The following is a 27166-nucleotide window of genomic DNA, read 5'->3' on the forward strand; positions in this document are numbered from 1 at the left end:
TTTTCTGCATTTTGAAATCGAAAATAAAATTAACTAACCTGTTCGTGATTTTTTTTTTAAATCATCGAAATTTAAGAATTTGTTTGAGAATAGTATAACTAATTTTTTTCCAAGTAATACGTACTTTTTTTGAAAAAAAAAATGGATCACTGAAAATGGTCAATTTTGAATTTTTGAGCGTTTGCCAAAACGAACTTAGGTTGCTGAAACTTTGGTTATGGATGCGGTTTTAGACCATGCGCTGTCCAAAATTCGCAGTCCCGCTCGTATCGGAGGCGAATACCTCGAGAGGTTCCCTAGTTAGGTATGTGTTGTCGACGTTTTGAAAGAAATAAAATGCTGTATTTTGAGGACTTGAATTTGTCCTTCATAAAACTTGAAAAATTAATGGAGAGAATGAGAAAAATTTTCAAGTACCCAATTATAAGATTCCATTCCAAATTTCATTGGCAAAAAATAATTGAAAATTTATTCTTTGAATTGTAAATTTTTGAGAGCTTTTGCCCTGTCTTCGCTTGGGCTGTTTTGCTTTCAAGAAAACGATCTCTAATTTGATTGAAAAATGTTTGATGGCGTTATATTGACTAGGTACTTTTTGTGTTCAGGTTTGTAGAACTAGGAATGCAATACAAAATAAACGAGAGTTGAAACTAATGAGATAATTTTACAAAATCTTGAGCAAGGAAAGAAACGTGCCTATCCAATTTTTCTGAAATTCAAAAAATACCCCGAAAAATCACTAACATTTCCGTTTCTACTTGGAAAGAAAAAATTAACCTGTTGAGAATTTGAAAAACCTGTGGAGACCCTTGAAGACTTGACAGTTTGTTTTGAAGGGGACTATGGATGGAGTAGACCTAGTGCGAATTTCATTCCATCTTAGTAGACTATCCCTCGAATCTCAGGAACGCAGGAAGTACATACTTCTCTTCGAATTAGATACGCAATCGCTTGAGAAGAAGAATTTAGATTTGATCGTGGTAAGCTAACTGGCTAAGGAGGAATACATTCTAAAAGATGATGCTAGATTGATCATAGAGATAAGTAACTACAAAAGCAGTTGATTTGATGTTCAATACACAGGGTGTGAATTTCATCAGCTGTCCTTTCGTGATTTTGTTTTTGAAACTGGAAACCTGTTTATTTGAACGTCGAGCAGTAATTGAAATTACTATTATAGATAGCGTATAGCGTCAGTCTTCAAATCAGAGCTGTTATCAGTACCTATACAGATTTGCTAATTTTCGGTTGTCTAGTAAATTAAACTGTTCATTAACATCCTCAATTCAGTGTTATTTTTTGTTTCATGAAAGCTGAAGTAATTCAAAATATTTTACTGCTGTTGGAGTCGACTGTGGCTGAGAATATGAGCAGCGACAAAGATAGCGTGTGGGATGACTACGTCGATGATGCTAGTCGTAAGTTGAATAGTTTTATTTTTTTTGCAGTTCGCATCAACTACCTAATAATTAATCGATTCGGATTACTTGTTCCAGTTGTACCGACGACGGCGCTAAAATTAGAAAAAATGGCATCAGTTAGCGTAGCAATCGCATTGTGGAATCGTGCTACCGACGACGTCGTGTTACCAGATATGATCTGGGAACACTATGAATGGTGTGAATCATTAAAAGAAGAAGTACCTAAATGGGTAGAAGCATTACCTGTGCTCAAATCGTTTGCGCCAAGTATCATGAATCATTTCTACGCAGTGGAATCCAGCGTACGCGACTGGATTTCCTACCTCCAGCAAATGGTATTCGATGAAGAAAACGACTCTGATTTGTATCAGCACATCAGTTACATCATTTGGCATCCTAACGGAACTGTAAATACAGCAGAAACAGCTCGAAATTTATTGAAATCTAATGCATTGTCCGTTGGTAAGAAGTTCCGTTTGGCGTGTATTTATTGCCTGCAAGAAGATATAGTGATGCTTTGGCCTTCAGTGAAACATCATCACGAAGTGGCTAGTATTAAAGTCAATCGAAGACCTTTTTTGATGTATTATTGGAAATGTTATTGCGCCGGTGAATTACAAAATATACGGATGCGAAGTGATGAGCCCATTGAGGAGTTTATGATAATGAAACCTTCCGTCAATAACTGGTCTGCCATCGAGTATTTTTTCGATCGTTTGGACGCCAATCGACGAGTCCAAATGGTTATTTCGTTGATCGACCGACGAGGAGAACGTTTTCAAAAATTATTGCTGTTGAAGCTAGACGAATCGCAACGTTTGCAAGTGATTATGGGTAAACTTGAGGATATTGTGGGTATCTACGCGTATTGGGAACATTATGAAGAAGTTGTCAACACGTGGTACTATGTTCGCGATGTAATCTCCGAACATGAATTCGTTTCCTTATTTGACGTGATGTACGAGAACTCGACGGAAGAATTCGTTCTGACTGAAATTTGGAATACTGCTCGCGATGATTTGAAGTGTAATGTTTTAAATTATGGCGATGATTGTTTCATCTCAAAGTTATTTAAATGGTGCGAATGCGAGCACGAAAAGTGTTTGAATTTCTTATCGTTGGTTTTTTTGGATCCCGCCTGCGCTGATATTAGAAGAGAAATCACGAAAAAGAAATTTTTCAGCGAATGCTGCAAAAAATTAATCACTCGAAATGCCTTGGAATTGCTAAGCCATGTGGAAACCTTATGCTTTCCCGCAGCAGCAGTTGGATCGACAGAGTTCAGGATATCGTTGACAAAAACCCAGTGTTTCAGGAAACAATGCAGGACATTGATCATCGGTCATGAAACCGAAACGCTCGTGAAATTGTTGGATTTTGGGTACCCAAAAACAGATCCTTCATCGGAGCAACTTATACGCAAGTTTTTCAGCACGAATCTGAACCATCTCGATGAGAAATGTCTAACCTATTATTCGACTGGAGATTTGAAAGGATTGAATGATCTGTTGGCTCCGCTCGTGTCATCGTATCCGGAAATTATGTCCAGCTACAAAAGTAAACTACTCATGTCGCGTCCTGGTTTCCGAGCTTGTTATGGTCATTTCGGTTCGAGAAATAATGTCTTGGCTGAAATTGTAGCCGATGGTTTACCCGCTGAACTAGCTACAGAGTTCAAGAAAAGTATTATTTTATCACCCGAGGGAATTGATAAAGTGCAGGATATGGTACTCCATGGACAGCTTGATGATGCGGAAGAGTGCGCTCGCTGGTTTCTCGAGTCGGACTCGGATAGAGAAGTCTTGAGGAGCATATTAATTGATCGTCGAAAAAAAGGAAAGTTTGATGTTTATAGTGACAAAAAAAGAAGAAGGATTGTGGAATTTTTAGCGTGACGTTTAATTTTTCGAACTACTGTAATAACTTTATTATCAAGTTAACGTGCCTATTAGCTGTAGAATTAGGTACCTATTTCATTTTATTTCGTTGAATTTTTTGCTACGGGGTTTTAATTTTGTTTGATGTTGGTATGTTTTTATTGTCTCAAGAGTGAAACAGGTAGCTGTTTATCAATATTACATTTTATATTATTTTTTAATTATTTGAGTTCATTTATGGGTTTAAAAAATAGTAGTATGATATGGTGATTTTAAGTGTGACGAATATAATATGTAATTTTTTGTCTGTGTCAACGTTTTCATTTTGTTGCAAATAATTTTTCCGCTTGATTTTTAATGACGGAACCTGCTCTGTCTAGTACCAGGGTGTCCACAGGTCTGGAAAACCTGGAAAACCTGGAAAAGTCAGGGAATTTGGTCGGTCTGGAAAAGTCAGGGAATTTCGTAATTTTCACGCAAAATCCCTTGAATTTTGAAAAAACGATCAATTGAAAATTCTGAATAAGGACCTGTGATGAAAGAAAAACACTGTTTTTCACTTCTTAAAAATCAAGTTTTTATGCCAAAAAATGAACTCCTCACGAAAAAAACATCGTTCTTAAGCATCTCGAAATACATAAGTACAAATTTACAAGAGCTTTCGCCCTCGCTTGGACCTGTTCTGTTTTATTTTTCAAAATCAACTTCCTTCGAAAAAAAAACATAATTCAAATATTCTTAAATTTTAAAAGCCAAAAAAAAGCTACTCGTCCTCACTAAAAAAACCAAACATACCTAATTCAAATATTCTAAAATTTCAAAAGCCAAAAAAAAGCTACTCGTCCTCACATTAAAAAAACCTCGTTTTTATGACTCTTGAAACTCAAATTCTCAGAAGCTTCCGCCCTCGCTTCGCTCGAGCCTATTCTCTTTTCTTTTTAAAGGGTAAACTTCCTTCAAAAAAACATCCATTCCAATATTAAAATTTAAAAAACCAAAAAATAAACAGGCTTCGCATTCAAAAAAAAACTCGTTTTCAGGCACCTTGAAATGAAAATTTTCGAAAGTTCTCGCCCTCGCTTCGCTCGGGCCAATTTGTCTCTCATTTTGAAATGAACAAATTTCACATTCTGAGGCCTTCAAAAATCAAAAAAAGAAAAGAAAAATTTTCAGAAGTTATATGAATACATAGGTATTTTATCAATTGGACAAAGTTGATGCATGTTTTACTTACTTATTTTTAATTGGAAAAGTTAATAATCAAAGTTAGGCTGTTTTTTATATCCGAAGAAGTATCCAGTTCGAAGAGAAGCTTATGAAAAAAAATTACCCCCCCCCCCCAAAAAAAAAATCAATTAAAGTACGGGGTGAGCATAGAAAATTGAGAAAAATGGTCTGGAAAAATGGAAAAATTGGTCTGGAAAACCTGGAAAAGTCAGGGAAAATCATTTCCAGAAATGAGTGGACACCCTGAGTACACAACGATACTAAAGTTCAATTCCAAATGATCTCTACGAGAATTGTACTTGAGTAGAACATAGTCGATTTGATAGCAAATTGAAGCCACTTTGTCGAATTTAGCACCAGGAACTCCTTTCACATTTTATAATGAGTATCACCTTAAACATACGATAATTTATACATGGAAATAGTGCCCTGATCGATTAGAAATGTCACGAGAGCAGTCAACTTATAAGTTCACAGACGCCGGTGAATTTCATTTGAAACTACTTTACGTTTAATTTTCATTCATTTTATTTTTTACCGAAAGCTCAGAAACCACTCCAAAATCTCTCTATTTTGATTTGGAAGTGAACAACAGATCACATTGAACCAAGCGATATTTTTCACTGGCCAAATTCAAATTTTCTGAAATTGTAAACATTGAATTCAGTATAGATACCTATCTGAAATTTTCAGCGATCAGATACATATTTTTAGATGTTTCAATTTTGTTTTGATCAGTTCTGCTCGAAATATGTCCTCCCTCAAAAGATAGTAAAATCGGGTTTGATTCGAAAGTGGTCTAGAATGTTACGTAGGTACGTACTTCTGGTGTAAAAACTACCTGCACCCATACGAATTTTTAACCTTCACGGCCCTTCACCCCTCCCCCCTCCCTGATACTGGAAATCAATCATTAAAGGAGGTTGAATGGAAATTATTTGAATTCTCACTGCTTTTGTACGCTGTGCAGGAGTATTTTGTACAATAATTTTTTGTAGTTTTTCCCTCAAATGATTTTTTTTTTTTTTTTTTTTGTAAAAGAGGGATGTGGGCTGACAAGATTGAATTTTTTTGCAGAATTCGAAGATAAGATATAATTTTTACCAAACAAGGTTGGTATCGGCACAAAAAATGATTGTAAAATAACGGAAAAAGGTCCCGAAATTTCATTCTAAAAAATCAAATAGCCCGAAAGCATAACGTTAAAACCTCTTTTATTAAAAAAAGTTTTTACTTCACAAATTGTTGATTTTTCTGGAGTTTTTGCTCAGGCAGCAATACGTTTTCTATTTATGTAAATTGAAGTTAAAATATTTAAAAATAAAAATGTTGAATTATTGTTTTTGTTTTATGCAAAAAACAATGCAAACGAATTTTTTGGTAAAAGGAAAAGGAGGCTGAATAAAGTGAAATAAATTCTAGATATTATATTTTGCGACTTTGATCGCCACATTCAGTGATGCAGGTTCAATTTTGAAAATTGAATAATTTTCATCCCCTTTCTCCATGAAAGTAAATCTTTTTCATGATAACAGAATTTAATTTTTTTTCAATTTTTTGTTTTTGAAATTTAAATTTTTACAACAAAATATAGAAGGGGGCGTGTATAGTACATGTACATAGAAAAAAGAATTTAATGGAAAATAAATCAATAGGTACTCTTCGATTTTATTGTTCATTGTTTTTTCATTTTCATTTTTTTTTTTTTTTTTGTAGCAGAACGATCGGTTTTTTCGAAAGTCGACTGTGATTAATAAATTCATGTTACGCGAAAACTAGAATCATTCGGAATGTTGTTCAACTAGCCAAGTCAACTATGGATGTTTACGAAACTTCCAATACCGGCAGTGATGATTGGGATCGTAAGTTGGACTTGGATCTATGCGCTGACGTCAGAATTCGTACGAATTTTGTTTCACGATCGATCTAACCAAAAACCATCGCTGTAACTGTTTTAGGTAAACCAACCACTGTACCTAAATTGGAAAAAATAGCATCAGTCAGCGTGGCGATTGCTTCATGGAATCACGCCACTGTTACGATACCAGATTTAATCGCAATCGACGACACGGAGGGCCATTATAGGCTTAACAAAGAACTACGCTCGCGCAAATGGATAGATGCATTACCTTTACCTAAATCGTTAGTTGAATCTATCGAGCGTGATTTCCGTAGCCTGAGTTATAAAGTAGAGAAGTGGATCTCTTACATCTTTCGAGAAGCCTGTCAGACACGAGAGCTGAGATGTGGACTTTATCAGCTAATCGACCGCATCATTTGGCATCCCAATGGAACAATCAATTCCGCAGAAACGGCTCGAAATTTATTAAAATCTAGAAAATTAACGAATCCGGAGAAGTTTCGTCTCGCGTGTACGTATTGCCTGCCAGAAGACGTAGAAAGATTATGGCCCAAGATGGATGATGAAAACGACCTCTATGTTACATTACAGATCTGCGAGTATCCTTTATTCTGTTATTGGATATATTATTGCACTTTTCAGTTGCATAAGATGCCAACGCAGGAAGGCTTGTCTTTGGAAGAGTTCATGATTCAGCATCGTTTCGTTAATAATTGGTCAGCCATCGAGTACTTTTTCGATCAGTTAGATTCCGAACAACAAGTTGAGCAAGCTATTTGGTTGATCGGCAAGAAGCGCAAATCATCGTTTCAGAAATTCTTGTTGATGAAGATGAACGAATCTCAACGTCTACGCGTGATCAAAGATCGATTTGTCCGAATCATGGAGAACTACACGTCGACCAGAAATATCGACGATGATGATTTAGCGATTTCTACGTGGCACGATGCTCGCGATTTAATCACCGAAAAGCAATTCTTCAAATTATATAGCTTGTTGTTGAAAAACCGTACCGAAGACTTCGTTTTGACGGAAATTTGGAACACAGCTCGCGAAGATTTCAAGCGTCAGATTTTGAATTACGGCGATAATGATTTCGTCGAAGGATTATTAGAATGGTGGAAGTATAGCAAAGAGAAGTGTCCAAATTTCGTTTCGGCTGTTATGGGTCACGTTAGTGTAGACACTAGACGAGAAATCACGAAGAAGCAATTTTTCAGCGAACGGTGCGAAGAATTTATTTGTAAAAATGCTGTGGAAATGCTCGATCATCTGATCAACTTATGCCTTCCCGAAGTAGCAGAATCGACAGAATTCAAACTATCTCTGACCAAAACTTCGTATTTTAAAAAACATTGCAAAGAATTAGTTATCGATCGCAAAACTGAAGAACTGGCGAGATTATTGGAGTTTGCCTTCTCAAAAACAAATCCTTCATCGGTGGAACTGATGCGTAAATTTTTGCGTACGCTTGTAAGGAACCTCGATCAGCAATGTTTGACTTATTATTCGACTGGGAATTTAAAAGGATTAAATGATTTGTTGGCTCCACTCGTGCCATTGTGTCCGGAAATCATTTCAGATTATAAAATTAAACAGCTCAAGTCCCGTGCTGGTTTCAAAGCGTGTGTAAATCTTTTCGGTTCGAGTAATGATGTTTTGGCTGAAATCATAGCCGATGGTTTGCCTGCCGAACTTGCTACCAAGTTCAAGAAAAAGATCGTTTTATCACCCGAAGGAATCGATAAACTGCAGAATATGATTGTCGGTGGAGCGTTGAGTGATGCGGAAAAATGGACGCGCTGGTTTCTCGAATCGGACGCGGATAGAAAAATCTTGAGGAGTCGGTTAATCGATCGTGTGAAGGAAGGAAAGTGTAAAGTTGACTGTAAAACGAGGAAACGATTATTGGAATTTTTGTTGTGATTATTTTTAAATTTGTCAATATTTTATGTTTCGGATTATTTTAGTGCTTACTACATACCTACTTGTGTATCTGTGTATCTATCTACACACTAAAGTTTTATTCATGAGTTCGTAGTTTATACCAGTTAGGCTTAGATACCCACGTATTATCAATTATTTCTTATAATTCGTTGAAGTTTCAAATGTAAAGTTTTTATTCTGTTTGTTTTTTAGGTTTCGGTTACCTATATTTTAGTTTTAAGTATGTAAGCGTGATAATTTTTATTGGAAATGTCGATTATGATGACGAAAAAAATGTTTGCAAAGACTAGTTATTGAAGTAAATCTCGAAAGAAATTGAAACTTTTAAACTCGGGGATTTATTTGGAAGAATGTTTTCGCGATGTGCTTTACAATTTACATGATGAAGTCTGAAATTTCATAGTTTGTGTGATTTAAAATCAAGCAGTTGTAGGAATATTCAAATTTTTCTATAGTAGGTAGGTAAATGAGGTGGGTCGCGAAAAAAAAGGTCGACGAATTTTGACCAAATCCAGTGGTGACTTATTTTAAGTTATAAGTGACCTAGAAAAGGTTTCATCTCTAGAGTTGCCTCAAGAGGGGACATTTTCGAAAGAAATCCTGGTTTTTTCGATCAAGCTCCTGCGCAATCTGTTTTGGAAAAAATGGTTCGGTTTAAAAAAAATAGTATTTTGAGATTTTGCGTCGAACTAGACCATTGCTGTCAAAATCTGAGATCTTCTTCAAGATTCTACAGAGCGGTTGAAATGTAAAAATATCGACAGGTGCCATTTCTAAAATTGGGATAGTATTTTGAAATACAAAGGTTCCATTTTTTTTTATTTTTATCATTAAGTCTATTGCTAATTTCAAAAAATCGAGAAAAATAGCCGAAAAATGTCCAAAGTTGAGTTTTTTTCTAAAAATTGACGTATCTCGCTTTTTACCAATATGCTAAAAAATCTCAGTTGTTCTACAAATAAAATGCCAAAAATTGATGAAAAATCTCATCCCCCCCCCTATAAATTGCTATAAAGTTTTATGCTTTGTAAAAAAATGGCTAAAAATTGTCGCTTTTTTGACAAAAATTTCAAAGTTTCAATTTTTTCCCAAAACTTGCTCAAAAGTCTCGCATTTCTGTAAAAAAAAATTACCAAAAAAACCTCTGCTCTTGATTACCTAAAATTCTCAAAATCTTTCTTTTTTGCTTGAAAAATCGCCAGAAATTCTCACCTTTTTGAGTTTTTTCAACATCAAAAATTGCCAAAAAATCTTGTTTTATTAACAAAAAGTTGCGAAATAGACTCAGTATTCTGAAGAAAATTTGGAAAAAGTGGAATTTTTTGCCGGTAATCGCCAAAAAAATTGTTACCTAATTGAAATTTAATGTACCTATTTTTTATGATTTTTTTTCAACGTTTTTTGCCCAATGCTCACGTTTTGTAACTTTTTTGATTATTTTTCTACTATGTACTTTTTTTTGCCTTTTCTTAACTTTCTTAATATTACTAAAGTTTTTTTTTTTTTTAAATAAAAAATTGAATACGAGCCCTGCAGCATTTTAAAAACTATCTGGGCTATTTTTCCAACACATCGGTACAACTTGAAACGAAAAAATAACGATTTTTTCGATTATTCCAATTCCTCCTCTTTGAAGATTTATGTCTCCTTTTTAGTGGCACTTCCAGTGCTGACAATTGTTCTGGGTGACTTTCAACTCGGAATGAGGTCTCCACTGAATTTGTTCAAAACCCTACGACCATTTTTCTCGTAATCTATACTAATGTCATGGTTCAATACTCCAACTCGTCTTTCAGCTGGGCCAACCAACTTTTCTGGAGAAATATTTTCAAAAGAAGAATGAGGGAGAAGATTCTCTCCAGTTGAGAATTTGGAATGTGAAGTGATTACCCTGAGTGATAAAAAATTTTGAGTGTGGATTGGAAGTGTTTGAGAATTTCAAGTTGCAAGGTACTCTACTTGTAATGTAAATATTACGACATATTTTTAGTTTTTGAAGTCAGATGGCGAATTCAAGTTACTCTGTCGAATCCAGTCCCACAAATATTTTTTCAAAAATCACCCGATCATATGAAACAATTTTTAATTTAGAAGGGCACAAATAGATGTTGAGAAATGATGCCAAAATTCGGCTATTCGTAAAGATGACTAGAAAACAGATGTTGATTCGATATTTTGCTGTGCATCGAACAAAAATATTGGTATTGGGTTATCTAGGTGCTTATTTTCCTTATAAAAAATGTTGACGTATCGACGATTGTGTATTTTAAAACATGCTGATGGTATTCTGACTTTCAAGTGATTACTGTTTGAGTGGAACTTTATATAAAGGTACTAATTTTACAAGGGGACTCTTATGAGTCTTATACATATGAAGCCGTCGTTTGCGTTGAGTTTAAATCTAGCTACGTCACCCACACGTTAGATCTACATTCTGCAATAATAAAGCTGATTTTTCGATTTTTTTTTTGGCAAATTTTTGAAAATTTTTCATCAATAGGTAGGATACACGTGTGTAGGTAATATGTACCTACTCGTATTAATCCCCCCCCCCCCCAAAAAAAAAAGTTGATCTCAAGTTGAAATAGGTATACCATCCCAAAGTGACAAAAATTAATTTTTTCATAAAAATAACCTGACTTTCTAGGCCTCTTGGTTGTCGCCCTCTCAGTGTGAACTTCCTCTCCAATTGATGCCAATATTATGGAAATGTTCTCTTTTTCACATCATCTTAATAAATATTTGTTTATCTGTTGTCAATTATTAAATCAGAACGTTTATTTTTTAATTTTCAACACCAGGTGTCCACTCAGTTGAATTGGATTTTTGGTTGCGTGATAATTGGAATTGGAAATATTGTGCAACTATCTGGGTCAACTGGGGACGCTTGTGTTTACGACGGCCGCTGATATGAATCGGTACAGACGAGACAGCTCTTCTACCGACAGCTCAGAGTTCTCCGAATATGATGGACGTATGTTGAATCCCGGGTCCTTCGAACATGCTGAACGTAAGTTTGATCGGTGTTCTTGCGATGTCGTTGGAATTCGTGCGAATTTTGGTTCTATCCAACGACCTAATAATTAATCATTTCGGCGTTATTGTTTCAGGCAAACCGATCATTGCGCCCAAGTTGGAAAAAATTGCATCAGTTCGCGTGGCAATCGCTTTATGGAATCGAGCTACCGTCGCGATACCAGGAATTATCGAAAATCACTACGAATGGAGAACATCGGTGAAGGACAAAATACCTCATTGGATAGATGCATTACCTCTACCTAAGTCGTTTAGTTCACCTATACAGCATCACTTCAATTTCGTGTCTTCTGATGTCGACCGATGGACTTTTTACATCTCTAGTGAATTTTTTTTCCCTCGACCTACGGGATATGGCTTGGATGAACGACCAGACCCAAACAGAATTGACCCTTACGAGCTGATCGACTATATCATTTGGCATCCCAACGGAGCAATCAATTCCGCAGAAACGGCTCGAAATTTATTAACATGTGACAGATTGAAAATTACGAAGAAGTTCCGTTTTGCATGTACGTATTGCCTACCAGAAGAAATAGAGAAAATGTGGCCCAAGCTGCCGGATAAGAGCGCCCACGTTAATGATTACTACTTCTCTCAAAATCCTATGGAATGTTATTGGAGATGTGTTCGTGCCAATGAATTGGGTCAGATATACGCGCTTAGAAATCAGCCTATCGACGAGCTCATGATTCGGCATCCTTATGTCAATAACTGGCCCGCCATTGAGTACTTTTTTGATCGTTTGGATGCCGAACAACAAGTTATACAAACTATTCGGTTAATCGATAAGTACGGACTATGTTTTCAGAAATTACTACTCTTGAAATTGAACGAATCTCAACGTGAACGCGTAATCCTGCAAAAAATTGTCCAAATCATGGATAACTACACGTCGGACTGCAGTTTTGACGATAACAAAGATAATTTGGCAATTTCAACGTGGTATGGTGGCATTTTCATCGCCAAAGAGCAATACGTCGAGTTATTCAGTGTACTGCTTGAAAACTGCGCAGAAGACTATGTTTTGACAGAAATTTGTAAAACTTCTCGCAGTGAATTAATGCAACATATGTTGCATCACAACGAATATGATTTCATCATGAAGGTAATCAAATGGTGCCAACGTAAACGAGACATGAGACCCGCTTTCTTTTCCTGTGTGTTAAATGATCACTTTAAAGTGGATATTAAACGAGAAATCACCAAGAAGGAATTTTTCCGCGGATGGTGCGAATCTTTTATATTCCGCAATTGTTCAGAATTGTTCGACTACGTAGTAAACTTATGTTTTCTCTCGGCAGAAGAATCGACAGAGTTCAAACTATCGTTCACCCAATCCTGCAATTTTATCCCGCATTGCAAAGCACTAGTAGTCGAGCGTGACACTCGAGAGCTGGCGAATCTGTTGAATGTAGTCTTCGCAAAAACAGATCCTGATTCGGTACAAGTGGTGCGTAAATTTTTAACCAAACATTTAGGAATTCTCGATGAACTATTCTTGACTTATTATTCGAATGGAAATCTAAAAGCAGTGACTGATTTGCTGGATCCGCTCGCGTCCTCGTATCCAGAAATCATTACAGCCTACAAAAGTAAACTGCTCAAGTCACGTGCGGGTTTCAAAGCTTGTGTAAAGCATTTCGTTTCGACGAATGATGTATTGGTTGAAATTATAGCCGATGCTTTTCCAGCCAATCAAGCAATCGAGTTTAAAAGTAGGATTATTTTTTCGTGCGAAGGGATCGATAAAGTGCAAAATATGATAATCGATGGACACTCGCGCAATAATGCGGAAAAATGGGCTCGTTTGTTTCTCGAATCAGAAGCGGATAGAAAAGTCTTGAGGACGATGTTGATCAAACGACTTAACGAAGGAAATCATCATATTCCTACCAAAACAAGAAGAAAGTTTTTCGAGTTCTTATTGTAATTATTTTTGAATTCCCGAAGGTTTAGTTTATTAATAGATTTACTGTTTTTCGTGGTTCTGTTGTCTCAAAAAAATGATTTCAACCGTTATGTAATGGAGGTGTCGTTGATCTTGAACGTTTTTCGAACCTCAATGTGGAAAAATTTCAGAAACACTTATGCATTTTAATCGTTCCTCAGATAACATTTTTTCTCGTAGAATTCTCAACGTAAAATAAATCTTGGAAATTTTGAAAATTGTTAGAAACAAATAATTGAAAATGTTGTAAGTTTTATTGTAAATATTTTTAAATTCTTGTTAATTTTATGGTACTTATCTACTTATGTACTAGATTTTTGAGTTTGTATACTCGTTGAGCTGTGACGTTTCAATTTTTATTATTTATGTTGATTTTACAAATATGTACTCGTCATAAAATGGAAGTAAATTTTCGGATAATTTTAAACATTCTCAACTCACTCTACATATGTACTAGTCAGGATTTTTTTATGATAATGTCTAATATAATGAAGCTGCAAATTTTAAAACCTGTTTTTACGTAATTACTTATGTGTTTTCCTGCGGAGTATTCGAAAAAATAATCCAAAAAATATAGACATTTTTTTGCCAGCCAAGTGCTTGGAACTGCATCGAATCAGGCGACTGATTTGGAATTTACGCATCGAACTATGTGGTAAATAAAATAATATCATGTTTCTAATGTTACGTCAAGTATGTATTATCGTCGTGCGTAGATGTAGATAGAAAGGATTTTATGTAACTTTCCATATTTAATTTTATGTTGTGAATTGAATTTCTTATATGGTTTTAAAAATTAAATTGGAGTTTTTGAGTTTTACATATATGTTTTTATATCAATTTCTTATCAACGTTAAGGATAATTTTTTGTTTGATTCAAGGACTGTGTATCCAATGAAACTATTTTTTAAACCAAAATTCTTTTAAAACATTTTCGTTCGAGTAGGCTACCTGGCACTTTATTTCTATAGAACTTTGAAATAATTTGATACAAAGAACTTCAGTCTGGAAAATGATCTCCATTTTTGAATTTTAATAGGTACCTATAAATTGTGTTTTTCCTTCGCCCTCAGAAAAAATCCATCAATACTGAAAAATTGTACCAAGATTAGTCATGAAGAAGACGAAAGATGTTATTTATAGTTTATAGGTGGTGTAATTTTCATTCGAAGTTCGTTTCATGTTGTCATTTCTCAACGTGAAATTTCTAGGAAACAATAACTAATGAAACTCTAGACATTATTCGTAGACCAAGTTGAAATTTTTTGTAATCCAAAAAACGAAATGAAGTTTTAGTTATGATTTTTAGATTTACATCTTACTTAAGGCATCGATTTTTCATGGTTAAAAATTTGAAAAACGTTGCCCAGAAGGTGTACATTCGACTTTTAGTTCGCCATGGATTCTGGGAAATAGTGTCCAGATCGATCATAAAGATCACCAGAGCGGTTAAGTTCCATTTGAAGCCTTTTGACGTTTCATTTTTCATTTATTGTTTTTTTTCAACTGAAAAATCCAAGGAATCACTGAACTTCTGTTTTGAAATACCAATAATAATTTGAAGTGTGAAGTGAAGTGGAACATTTTTGATTTTCAGATCGAGAATCGTAATACTTACACCCTGCATTAAGTATATATTTTGATATTTTTTATGAATCAAATCCAAATTTTTTGAAATAAAAAAATGATAAAATTTAATGACTGGACTGAAATTTTGAGCGGTGATGAATTTTTGGATAATTACGAGCTTTCAATTTTGTAGTATCTTGATCTAGAATATTTTTTTTTGGTTGACGTAATTAACAAAGTGTACCTACCACCTACCTACAATTGTAGGCATTAGGTTTGATTATACTGTATAAAGTACGATTATGATTGGAAAAGAAAGTTGTTACAGAGTTTTAAAAACGAAGACATTGCAAAGGAATCTTCTTTTCCGATATACTTAAGTAGGTATAAAGGTACTCGTAAATTGCCGTACGTAGACGTATACGTACTACGTATCCATCAATTCAGATTTAGGTATTTGAAAGTTGTCCTACTGTTCACCGAAAAGAACATCTATTATTGCTCATAATTTGAAATGGAACCAACTCCTTCCCAGTCGCAGCCACCCATCCTACTCCTTTCAAGGTGGTGAAATCGGCATTGAAAGATGATGAAATTGAAAATGTTAATTGAGAATTTCAGAAGCTACTTTCCGTAAAAAAAAAAAGCACTTCGAAATTTTATCTGCTTTACGACAGTCTTACGTTTTTTCCACAGCTGTCTTTGTCTACGGCTATTTTAAGAAGAGCTTTTAGTTCCCGAAATCCTGTACCTGTACTAGCATCTTTATTCTTTTCACTTGTCTTGCTTGAGTAAGTAAAATGCTTACTCAACTAAGTACTTGGATTTACTAATGACATTAATGACTATGAAATGAAATTTTGTGAGTATTACTACTTCGCGAGAAGAAGGTTTACCTTTTTGTTATTTTGACCAGGGTAAAATGATTACTTTAGTAAGTAATCCTCAATTACTTACGTCATACGTGGGAAATATTCATTTAAAAAAAATTCGGCCCTAAAAAAACGGTAAAAATAGGAAAAATACATTATGACTTCATCGAATCGAACGTTACGTTACGTTCGAGTGTTACCACTCGCGTAACCGGTTTTCTGTATTTTTTTTATCGAATGTTTGCTAACCTGTAATGTCTTTCCCTCCCTAAAGCTCTTTAATACAAGTATGGAAATAGATTATACTCTTAAGAAAGTCCAGTGTTGCCAATGCCATATTGAAAAATCCCGCCAGATTGATCCTAAAAAACCGCTAAAAACCGCTAAATTCCCTATAGCAAAATCGCTAGACTTCCCGCTAGATTTTCATCATTTTTTTAAAACCTCAAGTCATGTAAAAAATACAAAACTGATGAAGATTCAATTTGTTGAAATTTTAAAACTGTTCAAAAATAACTAAAAATTAAAAAACAGTGAAATCATTCAAAAATTACCAAAGAATTGATGAAATTGAGTGGATGGCTTTTACAAAAATTGAATTTCATTGATTTTTTTTTTCAAAAATTCAATATTTTTTAGCTGAAATCAGAGTTGGCGCGATTCCAGGAGCTTGAGAATCGGATTCCAAATGGTGTGATTCCACAAAATTTTGAGTCCCGATTCCGCTCATCAGATTCGCCAGATATAGGAATCCGAATCCGAATCGTAATTTTCGATTCCGATTCCTTTCGCGACTCCGATTCAGATTCCACTCACGACTCATCTTAGGATCCTCTCACGACTCCAACCAGATTCCTCTCACGACTCCAGCCAGATTCCCATCACAACTCCTTAAATTTCATAAAAATGAAGCATTGAAGATGAAATGAAAATGAACATTCTAACAAACATTAGTAAATAAATATAAAGGCTCGTCCGTACTGGTACCTAATTAAAAAGCAAGAAATAAAATAAATTGAAAAATGAAAATACATTCTGTTGTTCTGTAGCTGTATTTTGTTTTTCAATGAATTCAGGAATATTACAAATAATATCTGTAAATGTAAGATAGAAATAAATTCTACTTATTCCACTGAGGCACTGATTTTTCAATTCAGCAGTTTCATACATATTCGAAAAAATGATGCTTTTTTCATTCACATTATTTGTTGAAGAATCCCCCCCTCCCCCCCAAAAAAAACAAATCGATTGGAAACGGTTTCAACCCGTTTTGAGCAATTCTGGAGCCTCCAGCCGATTTTTTAAACTCGAAATCAGGGCTGTTAGACACGAAACGTAAACGTGTCGTTTCGTTTCGGTTGAGCTCTTTGAACCAAACTGTTTTGTTATCCCGTTTCGTTTCATTCCATAAAAGTGGTATCATTTCGTTTCGTGCCATATCGTTTCGTGCCGTTTCGTGTCGTTTCGTTTCGTTTCCTTCCAGCCAAAAAAAGTGAGAAAAGCGGACATTTTTAGTAGTAAATGCAGAAGAGAACCCCCCTAAAGGCTCTAAATGGATAAAATTTGAGTGAATTTGACAAAATTTGGTCAAAATTTACAAAAAAAACTTGCCATGAAAATCCGAAAATTGCAGAAACAGAAATGATTTGTTTCGTTATAACGTTGCGTTTTGTGTAATTTTTTTTGATTCGTTTTGTTTCGTGTCTCGTTTCGTGTCCAAAGGAAAAAATTACCGTTTCGTTTCGTGTCTTTCGTTTCGTTTCGTTTCGTATTAACAGCCCTGCTCGAAATTCTCACAAAATTCCATCAAATTGGAGTTGAAAAGCTAAAATTTATTCTAAAAACTAATTTCAATACGCTACGAAGTACTGCAGGTAAATTTCAAGTCATTTTAGAGCCTCCAACGCATTTTTTGAAAATTATTGGAGCCTCCAGTAGATTTTTTAAACTTGAAATTTCTCCAAAATTTCATCAAACCAAGATGGACAGTCGAAATTCATTCTGCAAACTGATTTTAATACGCTACGAAGTTGACTGATGGTGAATTTCAAGTTGTTTTGGAGCCTTCTGCAACTTTTTGAAAGGTTGTATGACGTTTTTTTGGAAAAGTGAAATTTCCTAAAAGTAGCTGGAAGCTTCAAAACCATTTGAAACCACCATGTAGTCTGCGAAGTAAATTTCAGCTTGCCAACTCCATTTGATAAATTAATGTTGGAGACATTTCAAGTTTCAAAAATCTACTGGAGGCTCAAGTAATTTTCATAAAAGTCGCTCGAGGCCCTAAAATGACTTGAACCCACCTGAAGTCGTTTTCAGAGGGTGTTAAAATTGGAGTGTAGAGTAAATTTCAGCTTTCCATCTCCACAAAAAATTGCCAAACCCCCCCCCCCCACTACTTATTGCTACATCACGGTTAAACGAAACATTTTCTCTGAAAAAAAAGTCGCGATTTTGAAAATAGGGCGTAGGTACGGTGGGAGGTTTTTGGGAAGCTCTGCATCTGATTATGAACCAGAATTTTGACTTGCAGAACAATTGGAATATGAATCATGGGTCCTTTCTGGTTTAAAAAATTTTCACATAACGCTTTTTTTTTGTAAAGCGCCCAGAAAAATAAGGAGAAATCCCAACTATTTGAGCATACCCGCGTGCCATCGTAACTAGTAGAAATTTTGGAGAATTTTTGGAAAAAAGTAATTCTGTTGCTAAAAATTCCTTCATCTTTCATCCCAACAAACGTGTAAATTTCCCCCGCATTTTTTGAGAGTTCAGTTTTCAAAATCTGGAAAATTTCAATTCGATTTTCTCAATAATTTGATTTTAAGAAAAAAATCGCGAACGCGAACGGCGTTTGTTTTGACTCCAACTCTGCTTTGTAAAATTTTATGGAAATTTGATTTTTTAAAGAAAAACTAAAACGTCGAACCATTTTGAGTAGCTCTGCAGAACAACAAATTTTCAAAATTTTCTGCCAAAATCCAGGCAAAAGCTTTCGAAAATTGTATTGTGGCCCCAGTTGGTGTAAATGGGAGTAATTTCAATTCCAAGTACGGTTTTTGCCACCCTCATTTCACTTCTTGATCGAATTGGCAACGATAATTCGGCTAATTCATTTGCGTCCAAGTCCGGAGTGTTCCATGACCGCTCAATTTTTTTAGAATTCAAACTTTTAAAGCCAAGAGTCTAGAGAATCGTAATGAGGAGTCGTGAGAATCATAATGAGGAGTCGCGAGAATCGAAATATCGGAGTCGCGAGAATCGAAATATCGGAGTCGCGAGAATCGAAATATCGGAGTCGCGAGAATCGAAATATCGGAGTCGCGAGAATCAAATTACCGGAATCGCGAATCATATTACATTTGCGATTCCTGCTTGAAAAGAGTCAGATTTCACATTTTTCGATTCATCTGTCAGGTGAATCGAAAATGGAATCCGATTCCGGAATCGGATTCATGCGATTCTCACGACTCCTTAAAAAAATCGGAATCGCGCCATCTCTGGCTGAAATGCTGAATTTGTGAATTAAAATGGTAAAAGTGGCCATGAAGTCAAAAACGCTAGACTTCCCGCTAGCCGCTAGATCAACAATTTTTGGCGGTTTTCTATGTTCAAAATCGCTAGGAATGGCGGGAAAATCGCTAAATTGGCAACGCTGAGAAAGTCATAGGATTTTACGTAAGTTTTACGTACTGCGCAGTGCGCGAGCAAGCATCAAATCAGCTGTTCACGTACAACGTTGCACCCCATTGGTTGCTCCACCCACCTCCACCGCGTGACGACACCAACCTGCCATGCGCAGTACGTAATACATACGTAAAATGCTAAGACTTTCTTGAGAGCATAATCTATTTCCATACTTGTATTAAAGAGCTTTATCCCTCCCTTTCTTTCTTCAGCGTCAGCGGCGTCTGCATTTTCTGCCGTCGCATTGCATTCTTTTCTTTGTTCTCGTTCTCGCTCTCCGGCTCTCGCCTTCTTTCTTGGAAGTTGGAACGGTTTAGATTTTTGATACCTCGTGGTCTCGCGCTCGTACTCTTTTGTTTTTGCGTACGAATTTTACTGGAAATCGTCATCTATGTTCTATGACTTCTATGAAGTCATTGAAGTGTCGCGAGTTGCGTAAGCATTGAAAAGTAATGGTTCGTATTTTGTAAAGTATTTCGATACCGAAAGCTTCGAGTGTTGTGATATGATATTAGATTCTAGACTCTAGTTTGTTCTTGAATCTAATTGCTCTGATACGTTCGCCGGTTCTCGCTTCTCGATCACGTTGAACTGAAAATAAGTTCGTAGATCGCTCGTATATTTTACCAAGTATTTTAAATAATTCACTTCAGCGGCTTTTTGCTAGGACGACTATTAGCTGATTTTCAGGTAATTACTGTTCTATTGGTAGTGATTGGTAGTAGATAATTTAGTATTGTTTTCTGTGGATTGGGATTTTTGTATAATGATGCGACACGTGATGGCGACTCACTCATAGAGGAGACGTCGGGTCGTCGGCAAATTGAAGTATTGACTATTGGTATTCGTTACATGTTGCTAATTCGTATATGAAGTTGAGAAAGATTGAACAATGTTTTCTTACGTTAGAAAGATGAAAAGTAGAATAGAAGCAGGGTTACTAAGCGCGCGAAAAATGTTTCCGTTCCAAAGCACATGTGTTGAGATGAGTATGAGTACACTGAGCCCAACGTGTCCGTTGTTTCCATATTAAAGTGTACTTGTATGCTGTAATATCATTTTATTAGATATCTGTATCAATCAACCAAACAATGAACTAAAAAACCCCCAACGTTGGACTGGATACATTACATCATAAGTACAATTTTACGTCAGTAGTATCGACATCGAAGGTTACGTCTCTGATCTCTGATGAACAGAAAACACCTAAATAAAATTCGCAGCTCAAGTCACACGAATGCTCGCTATGAACTCGATAATTTTATGATTACATGAATTACATGATAATAATATATTCGTTTTGGTGAAAAAAAATCAATGTCATCATAATTAATTTTTGAATTTCGATGCATGACTTGCATGAGAAAAAAAACTTGATTACGAATGAAAAATGAAACCGTTAATCGTGAGTTGACATTAGAAATTTGAATTTAAAGAAATAATCGTTTCTGTACTTTCTGGCTTCTTCTGTTTTAGTGTTTTCCAAATTCCTTGTGTTTTGGGGTAGTTTCTTCGACCATAACTAGGGTACTAAAAGAGGGGCTGAGGGGGTAAAATCATAGGCCGCCATTTTGGTTGGACGATTTCAATGAAACGTCACAGTTACGTCAGTTGACGGACAGCGGTGTTGTCGCTTCACCATTAGCCAATCACAATGCAGCTGTCCGTCAAGTGACGTCATTGTGACGTTTCATTGAAATCATCTATGCTATGGCCATGGGAGTGAGTAGTGAGATAAACAATCACTGGTAGAATGGTAGGGTAGTGAAAGGGAGGGTAAAATCAGTGGTCGTCAACGCAGCAGTCTCTTCCCTCTTTTAGTACCATTCGCGAATTCACGAATCGCTTGGATCGCTGTTGTTATTGTCTGAAAAGGGGGAACTGGAGACTATTGACCAATCAGATTACAATTCACAACGCAAAAATTAATAATTTAGTGGCCAACAATTTTTTTTCTTTACTCAAAGACATCAAACGACTCTTTTGCTGATATACAATTTTCTCATTTTTGTTTAAAATACGTTTGCAAATGAGTTCTGGTGTCGCGAGTTTTTTACTAGCGTATGTGTGCAGTCTAATTTACTGACTTCGGGGTCCCGTTGTTCGCACGTACGCGTATACATACGCGCGTGGGGGGGTATGTTTCGACGGTGTATAGCTACATATATAGCGTTAAAAAACGCAAACCGGCAACCAGCCTCCGTGGCGGCTTAGCTATGGTAACGGATTGCTGTGCAAGAGGTCCTGGGTTCGATTCCCGCGTCCGGCACAAATTTTTTCAAATTTTTTTTTCGCGATTTTTATTTTTACGAGTTGAATTTTTACAGACAAAGTAATGAAATTACTTTTTTTGTTTTCAAACAATGAATAAATTTATTAATATTATTTTTCGAATGGCATGCCGAATTAGGCGAGGCGAAGCCGAGCCGTTTGTTTATTTTCGTAGTGATATCCCCTTGGTATGAAGCGAAAAAGGTGACACACCGACATCCCCTTGGAATAAAGCGAAAACAGCGGTTGTATATAAAAAACTGTACTCACCGAGGCCGAAGGCCGAGGGAAGTTAACAGACATAGTATGAACAACAAAGCGACCCGCGCAACCGAGGCGAAGCCGAGGTGAGCGGACACAACGCCCCCCAACACTAAAAACAACGGTCATGACTTCTTGCTCACCAATTGTATGATGGGACCCCGAAGTCAGTAAATTAGACTGCACACATACGCGAGTAATTTTTTCAATTACTCAAATCCGAATCATTCAGTTGCAAATTTGAGTTGAAAAATATTCCACAATATAAAAATGTCTTATCACAATTTTGCACAGTTCCCCCTTTTCAGCATTTACGCAAAAATCCGCCAGATGTCAGCCACTTAGTGTGAATTCGCGAATAGTACCCTACTCTCACTTCGAGTAAAGTAGAAAATATGTATTGCGATTTTTGTTATCAGAGAACAACAAATTTACTCCTTTTACATTTCGGTACTGTAAAAAGAGCATAAGAAAGGAGTAAGAAATCGCTCCGAGCAGCGAAAAGAACAAAGCTTATTCAAATGGTTGAAGAGTAATTTCACCTCTGTTCTTGCAGCATTAATTGATAATCGTTGGTATTGTAGCTTGAATTTCGAACTCTGGTGCTACCTACATAAGTAATTAATCGTAGCGTCGTAAGCTACTGAAGATTTGCTTTTTTATTGTTGGTGTTTGCCTCCTGAAGAATTTTTTTTGACTTAACCTAAGGTTTGTACTTGAGTTATGAATTATGAACATATCGTTTCACATTTGTTTTTTGATGAACTTTTCTAATCAATACAAATCTACCATTTATTGAGATAATTATGTACTTAGGTAATGTGTTGTTTTGATACCTTCATTACTCATTATGAATTTTTTAATTCGATTAACAGAATGTCATTGTTGAGATTTTGTTTGAATTAATTGTGTTTCAACTAAGTATGTTTTTAATTATGTATCGAATTTTAGAGCATATCAATCTCTTAATTCGAACGAAGGGTTAATTGTATGTATTATTGAATTATATGGTAGAGGGGTTGACTTGACGGAGATTGAATAGTGAACTTCTAGATCATATTGCTACGTCTTGAAGAGTTTGCCTTTCTTAGCTATAATAACCATACCTTAGTCGTTTCTGCACTTGGGTTGGTTTTCTACAATTATTATTCTTCACCCGAGTCGTCTTTGTGATCTAGTTCAATGAGTTTGTTTTCGTTTGAAAAATTCCTGCATGTGTTCTGAATTATTTGTCGCTGAAATCAGTCGTCAGACAGATCACTTGAGCTACTCGAACCTGATCACCTTCATTGATTTGCCTATCTCTGTGATTCTGATACTGAAATACGAATCTCTCCAATTAGGATCCTCCCCCCCCCCCGCCCCATTTTGAATGACGAGCAAAATATTGGAAGGCGTATAGATATACGAAGTCGAAAAAAAATCTTCACAGGTGTACTATTCAATAGTGACTATTTGATTTTGTTGTTCATTTTTTTTTTCAACAGAACCTTGGTTCTTCTGAAAAGTTGAATGTGATTTCTTGTTATTTGAAAACTCAAAACTGCAATAATTTGAAATATATCTGAAGAGAACATGTTCAGCAACAGGATTTCTAACAACAACGGCAGTGACGACTGGAATCGTAAGTTGAATCATTGTTCTAGAGTTTGAATCGGCTCTAATTTCGTTTCGTCGACGATTTAATAATTGGTAATTTTGCGGTAACTGTTTAGGTGAATTGATCTCAGTGCCAAGATTAGAAAAAATGGCATCAGTTAGCGTGGCGATTGCTTTATGGAATCACGCTATTGTCACGATACCAAACTTACTTAAGGCAGACGACTACGAGCACTATCTGAAGTTGAACAAAGAACTAAGTACATTAAAATGGATGTGTGCATTACCTGTGCCCAAATCGTTAACTGAACCCATTGAGCGCCATTTCTGTAGCCTGAGTAAACAAGTAGAAAAATGGATCTCTTACATCCATCAAGAAATATTTCTCACCCGAGGAGTGAGATCTGACCTTTATCAGCTAATCGACGATATCATTTGGCATCCCAATGGAACAATCCATCCCACTGAAACGGCTCGAAACTTATTAAAATCTGACAAATTAACAACTGCGGAGAAGTTTCGTTTTGCGTGTACGTATTGTCTGCGAGAAGACGTAGAGAGAATATGGCCCATGATGGAGGATGAGAATGACCTTGTTGTCCCATTACGGTTCTCTGAGTATCCTCTACACTGTTATTGGACGTATTATTGCGCGGATCAGTTAAATGAAATAGAAAATCTGGCAAGTCTGTCTGTTGACGAGTTCATGATTAGTCAAACGTACGTCAATAATTGGTCTGCCATCGAGTACTTTTTCGACCATTTGGACGCAGAAGAACGAGTTAGACAAGCTGTTTCGTTGTTCGACCAACACGGATTAACTTATCTGAAATTCATATTACTGAAACTGAACGGATCTCAACGTTTAAGCGTGATGATGGACAGAGTTGTGCAAATTATAGATAAATGCACGTCGTACGAGAGTGTTTCCGATTACGAAAATGATTTGATAATTTCAACGTGGTATACTGCACGGGATGTAATCACTGAACAGCAATTCGTTGACTTATTTAGTCGACTGTTGGAAACCCTAACCGAAGACTTTGTTTTGACGGAAATTTGGAGCACTACTCGCGAAGATTTGAAGCGTCATATTTTGAATTATCGCGATTATTATTTTATTGCAAAATTATTGGGATGGTGGGAGTCGCAACATGAAAAAGAAAACTGCCCAACTGTCATTTCGTCTATTTTAATGGATCAAGTTAGTGCTCATGTTAAACGAGAAATTCCTAAGGAGAAATTTTTCAGCAAATGGTGCGAAAAAGTTATTCGCAGAGGTACTGTAAACATGCTTGACCATATGATAAACTTATGCCTTACCGAAAAAGCAGAATCGACAAAATTTAAACTATCTCTCTCCCAAAGCAAATATTTTAATAAACACTGCCAAAAATTAATGATCGATTGCGAAACTGAAGAACTGGCGAGATTATTGGAGTTTGCCTTCTCAAAAACAGATCCTTCATCTGCACAACTGGTACATGAATTGTTGAACAAATATTCAGGAAATCTCGATCAGCGATGTATGGATCCTTAAGTGATGCGGAGAGATGGGCACGCTGGTTTCTCGAATCTAACACGGATAGAATAACCTTGAGGAATCGGTTGATCCAAAGCCTGAAGAAGAGAAAGTGTAAGGTCAACTCCAAAACAAGAAAACTGTTTTCGAAATTTTTATTATAATTATTTTGAAATTTGCGAATATTTAATCTTTGGGGATGTCTAAATTTCCAAAATTTTATCAATTTGTTTGTTGTGTGTACTCGTAATTAGTTTACGCTTACGTATTATTTCTTTCTATTTGTTGGAATTTTTAGCTGTGTTGTTTGAATTTCGTTTGTTTTTTCGTGTTTCTGTTTCTGTAACTATAGCGTGATTATTATTGAAAGAAATGTTAATTGATATGATAACGAGGATTGGAAAAAATTCTCAACGCAGTTAGATGTATTAATTAGGATTTTTGACGTTATGAAGCTCACCAGAAGTGGTAATAATTTAATTTTTTTATGATATTATGTTCATTCAGTCTGTACCCATTCTTTCCTTTCGGTTAGATTTTTGGAGAAATATTTTTTATTAACATAATAAAATAATTAACAACAATATAAAATCAAATTTTATATTTATATTATATAATTTTCTTTTAAATTTTTTTATTTATCTTATATACTTTATTTTATTTTAAACATTAACTATAATTATGCTGAAATAAGTATTGTTCTTCAGATCTATTGAATTATGCATTAAATGTTCGAATAGGTACGTTCGATTAGAATGTCAAAGAATCAACTTGTCACGTATTTTTGAATTATTGTATTTCATGTTCGGTACCCACCTAAGTACCTAGTATCTACTTACTTACCTATACGTAATAAATTATAACCTTTGAAAATGAAATTATAATTTCGAATTTCACGTATGTTATTGTATGTATGGTGTTTTATTATTATCAACGTTGAAAATAATTTTTTTCGCTCGATTCAGATGTTGAGTGGGCAAGAGAGTGTAATGGGCGCATAAAAATATGAATTTTTTTTAACAGACGAAAGTGGATATTGGGAAATTGTGTCACTCAGGATTACTCATCAGATACCTAGAAATGTTAAGATGTTACTTCGAATTGCAAGTGTTCACAGTGGTGTAATTCTGGGGGTTGAAAACAGTTTTCATCCTCTCACAAATCGTTCGAGTGTGAAAATATGGACTTTCGCTCCTCGATTAGCTGAAATACTTAGCGAATTTGGAAGAAAAATTATTCTGAACTCGCTGTGAAGTATAAATATAGTTATACTCGTAGACGTACTTGTAGGTACTATTGAAGTCAGCTGTTTTATGCGTTGATTTTTCATAGAGTTTGTCAAATTTCCGTATTTTTCAGAGGTCAAATTGAGAAAAATATCCTAAAATCTGAAAAATGAAATTAAACGCCTCAAGTTTTATGTAATGACGCATTTATTGGATGTTTTTCCGATCATGTTTTGTTTCGACTCAAAATATTCCCATTGGTTAGCATGTTTTACTTGTGAACAAAGTGGAAATATCGACCACTTTGTTTTTTAAAAGTATTCGTGTGATATTGATTTGTGTCTCATTTACGAATTGACAGTATCATAATTGTAACCATTTTCAAGTAATATAATATCAAGTTGTCTATAACGATCCTGCAACTGCAAGTCCTGCAGTTGTACTCCTTTTTTCACTTTTCTTCTATAAAGTCTTGCATTTTTTCAGTCAGACTTCAAATTATCAAATTCATTTCTCCTTTTTCTGGAATTTTGAAAAATTTTGTAAAAAAAAGGCTTAGGTATTTGTTGACGTTTTTAGAATTTGAATTACACATTTTTAGAGCTTTTGCCCTCGCTCTCTTTGTTTTCCAAATAGAAAACTTATTGTTCAAAAAGAGAAATTTTCAAAGTTGAAATCGAAAAAATGAACTCCTCCCGGCATGAAAAAACTTTTTTTACTTCTCAAAACATGATTTTTTGAAAGCTTTTGGCCTCGCTTTACTCGGGCTCGTTGGCTTTTCTTTTTCAAGTTTGATTTTGTTAAATCTTTCAAATTTTAAAATTTTGAAGTGAAAATGAAAA

General features: G+C 35.4%; 2 protein-coding genes across 15 annotated transcripts in view; both read left to right on the forward strand.

Annotated features, from left to right (window-relative positions):
- Positions 1 to 27166, forward strand: part of LOC135844396 (uncharacterized) — a 141956-nt gene that overhangs the window by 31167 nt on the left and 83623 nt on the right. For 4 of the 14 annotated variants that reach the window (XM_065362582.1, XM_065362592.1, XM_065362579.1 and 1 more), the window contains exon 1: positions 19643 to 20135. The exons of 5 other annotated variants lie outside the window; for them this stretch is intronic. Coding sequence is in view for 4 of the 9 variants with exons in the window: in XM_065362576.1 (XP_065218648.1) it covers positions 11244 to 11343; positions 11444 to 13302 (1959 nt within the window). In the remaining 5 variants the exon portion in view is untranslated. Of the gene's footprint in view, positions 1 to 1313; positions 1419 to 1496; positions 3607 to 6241; positions 6388 to 6483; positions 8623 to 11134; positions 11344 to 11443; positions 14141 to 19642; positions 20136 to 27166 lie in introns of those variants that run through there. 5 more of the 14 variants (XM_065362584.1, XM_065362590.1, XM_065362591.1 and 2 more) reach the window with 5 other exon arrangements.
- LOC135844398 (uncharacterized) lies at positions 22158 to 25998 on the forward strand. Its single transcript, XM_065362593.1, has 3 exons — positions 22158 to 22685; positions 23465 to 23601; positions 23693 to 25998. The coding sequence occupies exons 2-3, from the start codon at positions 23553 to 23555 to the stop codon at positions 25114 to 25116; spliced, it is 1473 nt and encodes a 490-aa protein (XP_065218665.1). The 5' UTR covers positions 22158 to 22685; positions 23465 to 23552; the 3' UTR covers positions 25117 to 25998.

Source organism: Planococcus citri, chromosome 4, assembly GCF_950023065.1.
Source record: "Planococcus citri chromosome 4, ihPlaCitr1.1, whole genome shotgun sequence".
Classification (NCBI taxonomy): domain Eukaryota; kingdom Metazoa; phylum Arthropoda; class Insecta; order Hemiptera; family Pseudococcidae; genus Planococcus; species Planococcus citri.

Bases quoted from the DNA above. Each gene is read 5' to 3' on its own strand.
- LOC135844398 (XM_065362593.1), top strand. From the start codon at position 23,553: ATGTTCAGCAACAGGATTTCTAACAACAACGGCAGTGACGACTGGAAT. The intron at 23,602-23,692 runs GTAAGTTGAATC...GTAACTGTTTAG, and splicing joins CGGCAGTGACGACTGGAATC to GTGAATTGATCTCAGTGCCA.